General features: G+C 36.1%; 1 protein-coding gene across 1 annotated transcript; it reads left to right on the forward strand.

Annotated features, from left to right (window-relative positions):
• Positions 1-8,435: 8,435 nt before the first annotated feature.
• LOC110659494 (uncharacterized) lies at positions 8,436-13,260 on the forward strand. Its single transcript, XM_058145181.1, has 9 exons — positions 8,436-8,738; positions 8,990-9,085; positions 9,524-9,607; positions 9,841-10,001; positions 11,069-11,186; positions 11,349-11,484; positions 11,581-11,759; positions 12,606-12,850; positions 12,968-13,260. The coding sequence occupies exons 1-8, from the start codon at positions 8,544-8,546 to the stop codon at positions 12,843-12,845; spliced, it is 1,209 nt and encodes a 402-aa protein (XP_058001164.1). The 5' UTR covers positions 8,436-8,543; the 3' UTR covers positions 12,846-12,850; positions 12,968-13,260.
• Positions 13,261-13,968: the final 708 nt, after the last annotated feature.

Consider the following 13,968-nt stretch of genomic DNA (forward strand, 5'->3'; position numbering starts at 1 on the left):
ATTTCCTCAAAGTGAGGAATCAGCTCATCTACCTCTGGGGTTGACCCTTCTCCATCTGAGTCTATCATATTTATACCGTTGCCCGCATTATGATTGGACAACGGCTTTGAGGTAACATTGAGGAGGGAACCATTTCCCTCAATCTTTAACCACCCATTCCTGATTAGGGCGTGCACTCTCCCCCTGAGTGCCCCACAATTTTCAGTTGAGTGCCCCTGCGCCCCTCCATGATACTCACATCGGGCAGTGGCATCATACCACCTGGGGTATGGTGGTTGAATGGGGTCAAGGGGAACCGGTACTATCTGGTTTATACTGACGAGGTATCGGTATATTTCACTGAGTGGAAGGGGAAGGGGTGGATCAGGATTTCTTGGTAGTCTCGGGTTATTTTGAGGTGGTCTGGGTTGGGTAGGTGGAAGAGGCAGTCTGGGTTGGTAATTTGTAGGTGGTGGATACTGTGGGCGTGGGTGAGGATAATTTGGGAAAGGAGGTGGAATGTTTGCAATGGTTTGGCCATGAAGGGGAGGATATGGCCGATAGTTATTTTGAGGAAGTGGGGAGTAATTGTTCTGCCGGGTGATGGAATGCACATCACCCTCCTTCTTTTTGCCAAAACTGGCAGTTTTCTTCGCAGGATTCTCAGTCAACTCCTGCAATCGTCCCATCCTTAAATTAGCTTCTATCCTCTCACCAGCTTGGATAATATTTGCGAAGCTATTGGAGGTATTTCCAATCATCATATTGAAATAAGGAGCCTTCAATGTCTCGATGAACAGGGAGCATAGTTCATTGTCGGTCACTGGAGGATATACTTCTGCAGCCTTCTCCCTCCATCTTTGGGCATATTCCTTGAAGCTTTCCCTGTCTCTCTGCACTAGGTTTTGGAGGTCCCTCCTTGTGGGGGCCACATCACAGTTAAATTTATACTGCTTCAAGAAGGCATCAGCTAAATCCTTTCAGGAGCGCAGTTTGCTCTCGCCCAATCAATGCACCATCTCGTGGCGCCTCGAGAGGCTCTCGTGAAAGAAGTGGACGAGAAGTCTGTCATCTTCTGTCAAGGCAGACATTTTGGCAATGTAGGTTGCCAGGTGAATGCGGGGGTCTGAATTCCCGGTGTACTTGTCGAAGTCCGGGATTTTGAACTTGGGCGGTACCATCACGTCTAGCACCAGTCTCAGTGACGCCGCGTCGACTGAACCATACATGTTCAACCCCTCTATTGCTCTTAGTCTCTCTTCTAGAGTAGATAGCTTCTCATTTTCTCTGGTTTTATTTTCCCCTATTGCATGAAATACTCCCCCGGTTGGGAGATGAGGGGTGGAGTGAACTGGAGGGATTAGGACTGAAGGGTATGGTTCGGCATTTGAGACGATTGGGTAATAGGAGAAAGTTAGGTCATTATTTAGGGTAACCGGATTGACAGTGATTGTCGGATCCGGGATCGATGGCTGGAAAGTGAAAGAGGTTGAAGCATAGTGAGAATCAACCGTTGTAGGAGGTGGGGGAGGTAGTGGTAAGTTAGGGTCTGCAACAGGCTTATTATGGGACATTTCCCTCATTAGTCTCGTGAGCTCCGAGACTTGGTCTTTCAATTCGGAAACTTGCCCTTGTAGGTTTTGGACTTGTTCCTGGTCCTCCATTATCTTCTTTGTTCGTGATCTTGTTAAGTACACTCGCCTGGGTTGAACTGCGTGTTTGGTCAGGCTTGCTTTGTTCGAAGCAATATTGATTTTTTGTAGGGAGTTGAAAAAGAGGGAAAATTTTCAGTGAATTTTGATTAAAATTAAAAGGATCCTGATGTGGACAAAGGATACGGTGGCATCTGAGAGCCAAAATTGAAATCTGCAGAAAGATAATTGCATCACTTTTATCATGGCATCGTTCGATAGTCTGACGGTGAATGACTGGATTGAACACGCCCTTATGGTACTTGTCCATATGGCCCTTCCAACTTTTCACATAACCCTAGCAAGGGAGTACCTACGGGAGTCATACTATTCATTCACAATTTTGCTAAACAGTGGCCCAAAGTCATTCCATTAATTGAATGGTTCATACATGGCATTTTTTACATTGGCCTAGGCTCAGGAAGGCTCTTTATAATGAAATGACATTTACTAAGATATTCGTAAAGCCTTTCTTCTTGTCTGGCGGGGTTGAATACTTTCAGGGCATACTCGGATTCAGGTAAGAGCTCTTGCTTCCCCTGTGCTATCATTTTCTCCAGTTGGTCAACATTTTCTTTCAGTTCCTGATAGAGAGCGGCCTGTCTTTCTTTTTCCTTCCTTTCTTTAGCACATTCTTTCAGAATACTGTTGATAAGCAGTGCTTGTTCCTTCAGTTCAAGCTTTTTCTTTTTGTTTTCTTGTTTATACTCTCCCATGAGTATCTCCTGATATTTCATTTTCTCCTGAAGCTTGCTATTCTATACTTCTGCTTCTTTTATTACAGCTTGGAAAGAGCTTTTTTCCTTTTCCCACCATGTCTCTTGCTCTTCGAACCCCATCTTTTCGGTCCTTGCCTCTTCCCTGAGCCTTCTTACTTTTCTCTTGAGGATCTGCTGTTGGTCCTCCAACTGTTTTATTTGTTCTAGCAGTTGCGAATTTTCGGTGTTTGCCTTTTGTAGGGAGTCGGCCAAACGATCACCATCTTCTTCTGAAAGGACGTTTCGGTGAGGGTTGCTGTCTTCAAATTTTATTGGATCTACAGTCAAGTGTTCTTAATCCCTGTCAGCCCTCCATTTAAGATAATCGCCCGTGGCACTCGGGCCTTTAGGCGACCTTTCCATCAGAGTGATGTTTTCCCAAGATCTGCGAGCTATTTTCAACCCTTCCTCTTCCTTAAGCTTATGGTAGAAATGACCTTGGTGGTATTCTTCAATGTTGATTCTGAACTGTATTGAGCCGAATTGTCTCATTACTAATGCCGGAGTGTAACTTGTGTATCCAGTCACTCCGATTAGGGATACTGATTGATTACCCCCGGTGCCGACCAAAATGGATTGACCCGACGTCCACAATTTCCTCCAGCAGTAGTCATGGCTGTTGAAGCTCAAAATCCGTTCTTGCCACCGCGGCTTATCCTTTGGGCTAATTACTAATCTGGTCATTTTCTCGATGAGAGGCTGGTTAAGGTACCAAGTTAATCCCTTCGTCTCCACAGGACACATATGACTGATGATCCATAGGTGCAACAATTGAGAACAGCACTTAATGGATCCCTTGCCTTGTTGTTTGCAGTAACTAAGGGTTAAGAAAGTCTCGGCAAGAATTGCCGGTACTAGATTGACCTTCTGTTTCTCTACTGCCCAGAATATTTCCACAATGCCGCAGGTTATAATTCTGGAAAGCCTAGGGAACAAGATCATGCCGTAGATTAATAAAGCGAGCATCAATGAAGCTTGATCCCATTGTTCATCTCGGATGCATTGATCCAACCACTTCTTGAGATAAGTCCAATACCATCCATGCGTTTTTCCTTTGACAGTTTCTCCCGCTTTTGCTTCTTCTGGTGGAATCCCCAGCATATGTGCGAACCGTTTCCAGGTCTGCCTATGCTCGAGGTGTAGGTAAATCCGATTCTGCGCCGCATAAGGAATTTCTAGCAATGCCTAATATTCCTCCATAGTGGGAGCAGTATCAATATCGTTGAAAGAGAACACCCCATAGTTAGGATTTCAAACTGTCAACATGGCCTTTAATGCCGAGACTTGAACTTTAACTCGTATCAAGGTTGCAATCCTCCCATATCTCTTCTCAAATTGTGCTTTGACGTGATCGGGAAATGACTTCCAACCATTAGCCAGACCCTCGAGACTGTTTATTCTGACTTCAATTTTTCTCAGGTCCAATGGATGTAATAAGCTAGTATTACTTTGTGAGAGCACTGAGCTATGAGGCGGTTCAGGCCATGGTTTAGCATTCTGTTCTGATTTAAGAACTCCTTTTGCCGATTGACTCGAGGATGCCATATTAAAAAGGATGCTTATCCTTTTACAGACCTTATTTTAGTGACGCCTGCAGGAAAGACTTGTTAGCAGGATAAACTCGGGTATACTGTTGGCTGAGTGACACCTACACATTTATCAAAGTAGGAAAGTGTGTAGGTTTTCTTAACAGTATAATTCAAGGTTACCCTTAAAAATAAGAACAAAATAAACACAAGCAGAATAGGGTAAGAGTAAGTATGCCCCTTTTGTCCTAAAAGAAGGAGAGTCCTAATACCGGCTAGGTGCTACCTAATTGGATAGTTCTATCTTATAAGGTAGCTTGCTATGGCTTCCAGCTATCGTGATAGTTTAGCTCAAGGTCTAATTTTCTAAAAGCCACAGGTTCCCAAATTGCCCCTACTGTAAACAGTAGAGCCCCATTCTATCCCCCATGATACTGTCGGGAAGTTCCACGGGTATCACAGTAGATAGAACGAGTTTCAATCTGAGCAGAGGCCTTCACGGATACTAACGGGGTAAAACCCATGGGTACCGCTACATGACCCCCTCCTACTTTCCTAAAAGGGTGAGAAAGCCCGAGTATAGGGCTGAAGTGTGTGAGGACATTGTGTGAGTGTTCAGTGTGTGAAGGGATACCTTTACCTCTTCCTAGTATGGGGAAATTTTCTCTTTTTTTTTTTCTTTTAAACGAAGAGCGCTGTAGAAAGTAAAACAAGCAAGACAAGCAAAATGGTTAGCAGGAATAACAATGATTAACGTATAGAATTTTGCGGAGTGAGCCCACCTAACTATGATTTGATTGCAAAATTAAATCTACTTTTGGACCTCTGGACCGGGGTTAAGTCTAATATCCCCAGTGGAGTCAGCAAGCTGTCGCAAGGGGTTTTGCGGTCGCCTGGACGAACACTCACCAAAGTGGGAAAGAGTGAGGAGTCTCCACTTTAATTTTGAAGGAAATTAAAGAAAACCATCTATGAAGATAAATTAAAATGAAACCACTTCGAAAACGGAGATTCTAGGTTCGGGGTCCATAAATGGGCGGGGAAGGTGTTAGGCACCCACCTCGTCCCTCAATGAGGGTAAGCAGATTTAATTTCAAATTCTTTATAGACTAAATTAATGGTTAGGAGGGCTCGAATGGAAATGTTAATCCTTTTGGTAAAATGGAATATTTGATTTTTCACCAATTCAGGTTACTCAGATACATAAATAAATGAGTCGACCCTTACGGAGTTACTGTTGCGTATCAGTTTTGTTTAAGGGGTCATTTGCATATTTATTAGAATTCAATTTGAGAATCGGATAAGAACTCTCCTCCGATCTCTTTTAAATTAAAATTTCGATTGGAGATCGGATAAGAACTCTCCTCCGATCTCTTTTAGGTTAAAATTAGAATTTTTGGATTGAGAATTGGATAAGAACTCTCTTCCGATCTCTTTTAAATATTTGCTAAAATTCTGGTTGAGAATCGGATAAGAACTCTCCTCCGATCTCTTATCTAAACTTGTCTTGGTTCAATTCCTCCTCCTTCCTTGGAGGGTTCCTTTCACACTAAAACATATAACTAGAGTATTTCAATATCTATTGAATTTATTTTTAATAAATAAATTCAATAACTAAATTTTGTACACTTAATTTATCCCATAAAATTGAGTCATTTGTACTTAGTGTAATTATAGTTACTATTCATTTGACCATTTGGTCAAAATATTGACTTTTTCATACTAATTAGATATGCTAATTCTAATTACACCCATATACTACATTTTGTATCATATTTTTGTTGGCATTGATTACCAAATTCAATTCAAAACCTATTAGGGTTAAATTTCAAAATTTCAGTTTTGGGTTATTTGTGTGTACTGTTTCATTAGTCTGTCTATAGTAGGAATTTGGCTAAATGTCCCTCATCAAAGTTGTTTCTTATTATTTTATCTTTAATTCCATTTTTAAATCACTCCATTTGGAGTTTTGTAGCCCAAGATATGGCCATTTGAACATAACTGCCGGATTGGTTTAACCCAGATTTTCTGGGCACCTAAGTGGTTCTGGCAGTTTTGGTCCATTAATTTTGGGTGAAAAAATGACTTAGTTATGGATAGAATTTGGATTGGTGTTCTTCATGAAAATTGTAGTGCTATGTCATAACTTTCTAATGCCACAAAAATTAGATAATTTGGACCTGTCTAGCCCAAGTTATGGCTAAATGAACAAACACTGTTCATTTGGTCATTTTGGTATAGTGGCAGTGCACAATATCTGGATTTGACCTAATTATTCACTATATTAATGTCATTTTTTTAGCATGGTTTCTAAATGAAAAATGTGTCATTATGTGTCTATTTTCATTCCTAATTAGTCTCACACCATTTGGGTTAGTAAATTTATAGTTTTGGTCCCTGAAAGAGACCTAGGTCAAGCTACCATAATAGTGACCCTAACCAATCCGAATTGCACTTGGTTTCTACCAATTCAAACATACCACAAATGGTCCCAATTGACTATTTCTCACTTCAATTAGGGTCATTTATACCAATTGACCATTTCTCTAATTTTTCCCTACTCTTCAAGATGCTTAAGAACCCTAATTACATAATTCATCTAACTAATGCAATTAAAGTTTATAATCAACCTCTATACACCCAATTCAACTTAACTAACACTTCAATTCCATCAACATCATGAAATTTCTTTCCCCCTTAATGCTAACTGAAAATCCTATTTAGTTCCCCATAATTATTTTCTTTTGATTTTAAGTTAATTTCTATATTAAGTGAGCTAAAACATAAATATTAAACTAAAATTTCAATTAAAATAACTAACCTCAAACTTTGTTTTCTAATCTTCCAATTCTTCACTGTTTTCTTTCCTTTTTCTTCTTTACTCTTCTTCTCAAGTGAAGTTAACAAGGTTTAATGGAAAATTTTAGGGAGTTTTAGGGTTAATTGGGTGGAAAATAAAGTTTGAATCAAGCTTTCATGGTGGATGAACATAGAGGAGAGAGAGGAGAGCATGGGGCGGCTGAATGGGTTAGGGAGAGAGATGAGTGATTTTTCTTTTTTTTTTTTTTTGTTATTTTATGTGTAATTAACTTGAGTTGACTTGGTAAAAAATGTGAGAAAATTAAAATAAATTTTGGCATCATATGTGATGTCATCACATGATGTAATAAATCAACTTTGTAATTCTTTTTTTTCCTTGTTTCTTTAATTTAATTCTCGATTCTGAAATTTTTATTTCTTTGATTTTATTAGACAGTTAGATCATGAGTCACCTCTAGGGGTGAATTGATCAATTTGTCCCTCGCCGGATTAATCCAGTTTGTAAATAATTCGGTATTTCTTTCGGAGTCCTAATCTAATTATTTGACCTACTTATCAACTCTTTTCTGTGATTTCCTCTTTTCAATTAGTTTCGTAATAGTCCTTAGGACTGCGGTGTCACAATTTTCCATTTAAAATTAGGGTTAGGACTGACCTCGCAGTCACTTTTCAATGTGGTCACCCATTGCTGTTACCCTCGACTCATTTAACTTTTTATACTCTGTTTTACTTATTTATATTTTACCTTCTGGTATTAATTTTTGTTCAGGGCTTTTCTAGGTGATATAAGCATATGTCTAGACATCCTGACTGTCCGGACAGATACCAGTCACTGGAACAGTAGAATGCATAGACTGCTTAATATAGGGTGTTACATTTAATATTGTTAATTAATACCTTCAATTCTAAATTTATTTAACTAAAATTAAAATGTAGAAGACATATTTGATTGTAAATTGTTTTAAGGCTAAAATGAACATCTAGTCTTATAATAAATGTAAAATAAATTGATCACCGAAGTCAAATTAAGAATTTGTTTGAAAGTGTTATAGGTAATTATACATACGACATATCAAATGATTATATAAAAATAAAATATCTAAATATTAATTTGTAATATAACACCTCAATCTTTTAAATAATATAAAATCTTAGTAACTTTTAATAATCAATTTCTAGATTACTTGTGCTAAGGTATCATTTATCAAATTAAATATATATATATATAGGTTAGGGGTTGTTGAAGTATCTATTTGTATAAATTAGATTGTCAAAATTGAGAGTAAAAAGAAAATAATTAATTTTTTTTGATAAATATTAAATTAATAGAAAAAAATAAAATTTTTAGTTTAATTAATAAGTGTCATATTACTAAAATAACTTAGAAAATAGTTACTAAAAGTTATAGTAATTTTATATTATTTAAATTAAAAATTAAAAATTTTATATTATTTTATTAAAAATCAGAAATTTTATATTAAGTTTAGATATATACTGTTATATTTACCCAATGTTAAAAATATCTTTTTAAACATATTATTAAAATTTAATTGAAAATTAAGTTTAATATATTTTAATTGTAAAATAATAAAATAATATTTTAGATACATTTGTTTTCAAGGGCATTTGTGGCTTTAAGATAAGTGCCTTTGCATTTTGACGAACTAATGTAACGGTCTACGCTTTCTCTAAGCATTGTTATCGATAAGGAGGTGTTAAAAAAACCAAAACAAAAGAAGCGCCACCCCTTCGAGCTATCTCCTAGAGAAATGGCGTCCTCGACTGTCTTAATCATGAGTCCGGCATTTCTCTGCGGCAACAACATTCGCCGCTTCCCTCGTCATGCACCATATGCTCGAACAAGGCTCAGACCCATCACCGCCAAACTCGCAGAGAAAACCGCGTTACAGTACAGGAAACTCGGGGACTCGGATCTTCAAATTAGCGAAATTACTATTGGAACTGTATGAAAATTTTGCTACCATACGCTTTTTGATATAGTTTTTGCATGAGTTTGTTGTTAAGAATTTCATTGTTCTCTCTTCGTTTTGCCTATATGTTCTTGTAGCTACATGAGATGACTTCTGTAAATCCCTGCCTTTTACCTATCAATTTCCTCTAATTATTTGTCAAATTTTTCCTCAACGTGGGTTGTTTACATTCTTTGATACTTATTTGTGTTATCTTTGATTACGTATTTCTGGTAATATTTCAGATGACCTTTGGGCAACAGAATACAGAGAAAGAAGCTCATGAAATTCTTAGCTATTCATTTGATCACGGCATTAATATTCTTGACACTTCAGAAGTTGTAAGTCTCTCTCTCTATCAGTTACATGTATCCTTATGCAATGCATATATTAAGTTCTATCAGTAGTTTTTTTTTTTAATTACATTGATAGGGGGGGGAGGATTCGATCCTGTGTCTCGCAAGTTCAATATATATGCGGCTACTTCTATCAGTAGTTAAATGTAATAATATTTCTGTTCTTTCTTTATTTTCAAGGTCAGTCAACTGTAATACCATTTTCTTCTTATTAATAAAGTCATTTGTGTAACTTTTTAAACACTCAAATGCGAATTAACGTTAAGTGAAATTCTATCTGATATCTGAATTTCCTCATGCAATTGAATACTCATGAGATTTAGTATTGTTGATTTTGTGAGGATATGTTCATTATTCAAATATTCCAATTCATTCTCATTGATTTTGTAAGTCAATTACTGAAGCATTGTTATTTCTTTCCAGTATCCAGTACCAGTGAGTAAGGAAACACAAGGAAGAACAGATCTCTACATCGGTAGCTGGTTGAAGTCTCAGCCCCGTGATAAGGTAATTGGTGCATGACAGATGAGTGATTGATAAATTTGTGACAGGCAGCCCTGTAATCGTAATTTATCCAGGAAGGCTGGAACACTCAGTGTAAAAGATATTTAACAGTAACTGAATTTTTCATCACCACTTCTAACCTTTCTGGTTGATGCTCTTTAGAGTCAGTTTAACTTCCTAAATTCTGAATAGCAGTTCATGCAGTAACGTACATAGTTATCTCATATCATGGATAGGTTATTTTGGCTACAAAAGTGAGTGGTTATTCGGAGCGGTCAAGCTACATCCGTGACAATGCAAAGGTTTTGAGGGTTGATGCTGCTAATATCAGAGAGAGCGTAGAGAAAAGCCTTCAGCGCCTTAGCACTGACTACATTGATTTGTTGCAGATTCATTGGTAACTTCATGGTTTCTGTATGATTTATCCTTACATAGAAGATTGCATTTCTTTTCATAAAATTTGTTGTTTATGAACCTCTTGAGAGAGAGAGAGAGAGAGAGAGAGAGAGAGAACTTTGCTATTATCTTAAGCCATATGTTCAATCCCTGTAGAATATAGAAACGGCTGATCATTCTCACTTGAATTATAACTGTGCTGTGATATATTTTGAGTATATTATTTCATTTGTTGACTCTTGGTTTTATGGAGTATCGCACACCATTATCCAAATCCTGGAACTTGGATGGGTGGTTTGGTTCTCTTGACAAAACCCTGGCCCTGTTTTTCTAATATCTGGTCATATATTATTCATTTTAAGGACTTCAAGTTCCTGTACATTGCCTCTTATTAAGGGTACAGAATGCAAAATCTGGTGCAGGCTTATGCCTCATATTCCCATTTCAATAGCTTTCTCCGACTCTGAGAGGTAGCCATGATGCATAAGTTAAGAATACAAGAAGGATACATATTCCAAGAGATGCTGCTTTGCCATGTCTTCTGATGGTGCATTTTGCTTTGGCTTGATAAGACTCAAGCAGAAGCCCAATAATTGCTTTAGCAAGAAAATCTAAAAATTGGTGCCTGCTGCAACTCAAGTACAAGGACTTTGTACTTGAGAACAATCTGAAAGGATCCTGTTATGTAACATCATATAATTCTTGTAGCCTTGGGCAAGAGCTACCAGTACCAGAGCACCACAAAATTGTTGATGTGGCATTTAATTGCTGACTGCTGTAATAGTTTTCTTCTTCTCCATTCTTACTTGTGAAAAGTTTGAAATGCATGTTCTAACTGTTAGGAAATCAATTATTAACAGTGTTGAGTTTAACAATGTAACATAATTTTTTTCTTTTATTACTTTAAATTTATTTGGTTTTATCATGTGCAAATTTCCTAAACTTTCAATTTATTGTCGAATGTGGGAACAGGCAGATTGTGCTTTCTGTTAGTTTTATTCGAAAGAGAAATAAAATTATAAAAAGAGAAGTTCATTAGATAACATATGGATTCAACTTGAAATATAGGCCAGATCGCTATGTACCTCTGTTTGGAGAGTTTTTCTATGATTATTCAAAATGGAGACCCAGTGTGCCATTTTTGGAGCAACTAAGAGCCTTTCAAGAACTCATCGATGAAGGAAAGGTCAGTTCTTTTGCTATTGTTGAACAGTGTGGGGTGCTATATTTTGAAGAACAGTTAATAATCTTCCTGACAAATAATGCACTGAAAGACAATCGTTTAATGTCACATCATAAATATTCTAGTAGTTAGCTGATGATATGAAATGCCTTTGAACTTATTTAGGTACGCTACATTGGTGTTTCAAATGAGACTTCATATGGAGTAATGGAATTTGTTCATGCAGCCAAAATTGAAGGGCTACCAAAGATTGTTAGTATCCAGAACAACTACAGTTTATTAGTTAGGTGTCTTTTCGAAGGTACATTCTTGACACTGCACTTGTCATCATTATAGGTCAAAATAAAACTTTGCTTGTTTTTAAGGCCCCTGTAATTTTGTTGGTTGGTCTTAACAGCTGATCTTGTTGAAGTTTGCCACCCAAAGAATTGCAACATTGGCTTACTTGCTTACTCTCCCTTGGCTGGTGGAGCTCTGAGTGGAAAATATTTGGATCTGGACTCTGAAGCTGCCAGAAAAGGAAGACTAAATCTCTTCCCTGGCTACATGGCAAGATACAAAGATTCACATTCCAGGGTAATGTTTATGTTTATTATATAATCTGAATGTTTATTGACTGCAGCAAAGAGCTTGAACATGTAACAGCTTAAGCTCATCTGACCTGAGTAACTTGAGAAAATTTGGTCCAAATGACTAACTCAAAAGGTCTAGCCTGAGTTATAAGACTTGGAATATTTAAACTCTCTTTTCTTCACCTTTTGCATTAACGCGGGACTATAGTTCTAGGAGTTGTTTGAGAGATTAGAAGATCTTGTTGAAGTTGCTAGCTCATTATTATTTCTAAATTAATGACAACCGATGTTGTGCCAAAATAGGTAGTCTTTATTTTACTGTTGTGGAACAGTTGCATATTGTTGGTGGCATGCATTTTTTTGTTGAAACTACATTGACTTGGTGACTTGAAGAGTTGTTTTTCATCTGTTTTTGAGTTGTCTTATCTAAACTACTTTACAGAAGCATTTCTGTTCATAAAACTTTTGTACTTTTGATAAAATTGCTTCTCAACAATTGCCAAAATGAACTAAATAGAATAGGCCTACCTGCTTATAATCAAGGCAGTGACATGTAAAGTAGTTTTATACCATGAGCGGGTAAGTTGCTTTCAATTTGTCATAAGATATGCTGAAGTTGTGGCTGGAATTTTCATAAACAACTATGTTTTTATGCTTCTATGAAATCAGTTCTAAAAAATGACATTAAATCTAATCAACTTAGTAAGAATAAGAACAAAATAAGGGCCTCGTTAAAAGGTCAATTATCTTGAATTTTTTGGTTGCATGTGATTTTGTGCTTTGAATGTTTAGAAGAGTAATCGCAGCCTGTTAGATATAGTGCTTGGTGTTCTTTGTATCTGTGTCCCAGGAAGCAACCGTGAGATACATTGAAATGGCCAGGAAGCATGGCTTAACTCCAGTACAGCTTGCGCTTGGATTTACACGAGATCGTCCATTTATGACGAGTTCTATCATTGGTGCAACCTCACTTGACCAACTAAAAGAAGACATTGATGCTTTCTTGACAACTGAGAGACCTTTGCCACCAGAAGTAATTGCAGATATTGAAACCATTTTCAAGAGATACAAAGATCCTGCCATCCTTTGAGACCTGTACGATATGTCGTTATTCTTTTGTTCAGTTTTGTTATATGTTAAGTGTGTAATTTTGCACCATCGTTTATCTAACACATTCTTTTGTTTGTTATGGTTGTTGCATCTGATATGCAGAAATGACCTCGGGACAATGGGAGAGCAGCCACTTCACAGTGAATTGGATATTTTTTGTGTCTACCACCAACAACAAAGAACAGCACAAACACCAAACAAGAACATTCATCATTTATTTGATATGATAATGATAATACGTCCGTGGATGGAGAAGGTGTATGAGTGTAGAGATTCACTATGAAATCAGATAATAGTAGACTGCAATTACAGGCAATTTCAATAACATGCTTTTAACCATGCAATTAAGGGAATATTTAGTTCAACTGTTAAATATAGCTTATAGCATCCAAATAGCTAAACATATTTATTTAGTAAACCTTTAAAAAAAGCAACTAACATTTAATATGCACTAACAATGAAATTTTTTAATCTTGTGACAAAAATTCACGGAATAAAATTGGCAATGCACAGTTGGCTTATATTTTAAAATTTATATGCATTTAACCATAAAATTAAATGAAGAAAATATATAATTTAGTAATTATTTGCTTACTTTGTTGCAATGAAAATATTAAAATTAAAAACTAGTTAAATATTAATAAATGAATCGTTAATTAATTAATAAATACTAATATATATTTATATATGTTCACCAGATGTTGGATGAAAAAATATGTATAATGTATGCTAACATTGTTTTTTTAAGATTTGTATTTTTTTTTATCATTTAAGTAACAAATGATATAATATAATAAATTAATAATTATTATTTTAATAATAAAATAAATAATATGTTATAATATTTATATTAATCATTTTGACATAGTTTTATAAAATATTTAATATAACTTAGCTCATCAACTATAAATTAATAACAAAAACTATCTAGTTACATATATCAATTAAATCAAATAGCTATAAAAATTAAATTCAAAATAGTTAGAATTAATTTCTAAAAAAAAAATTATATAATTTTTTTCTATCATCTTATTTAAAATCAATTTCTCATTAATATTTAAAAAAAATTATTAACACGAAAATATAAGGGTCAAGTTGCATGA

This window comes from Hevea brasiliensis, chromosome 4 (genome assembly GCF_030052815.1).
Source record: "Hevea brasiliensis isolate MT/VB/25A 57/8 chromosome 4, ASM3005281v1, whole genome shotgun sequence".
Classification (NCBI taxonomy): Eukaryota; Viridiplantae; Streptophyta; class Magnoliopsida; order Malpighiales; family Euphorbiaceae; genus Hevea; species Hevea brasiliensis.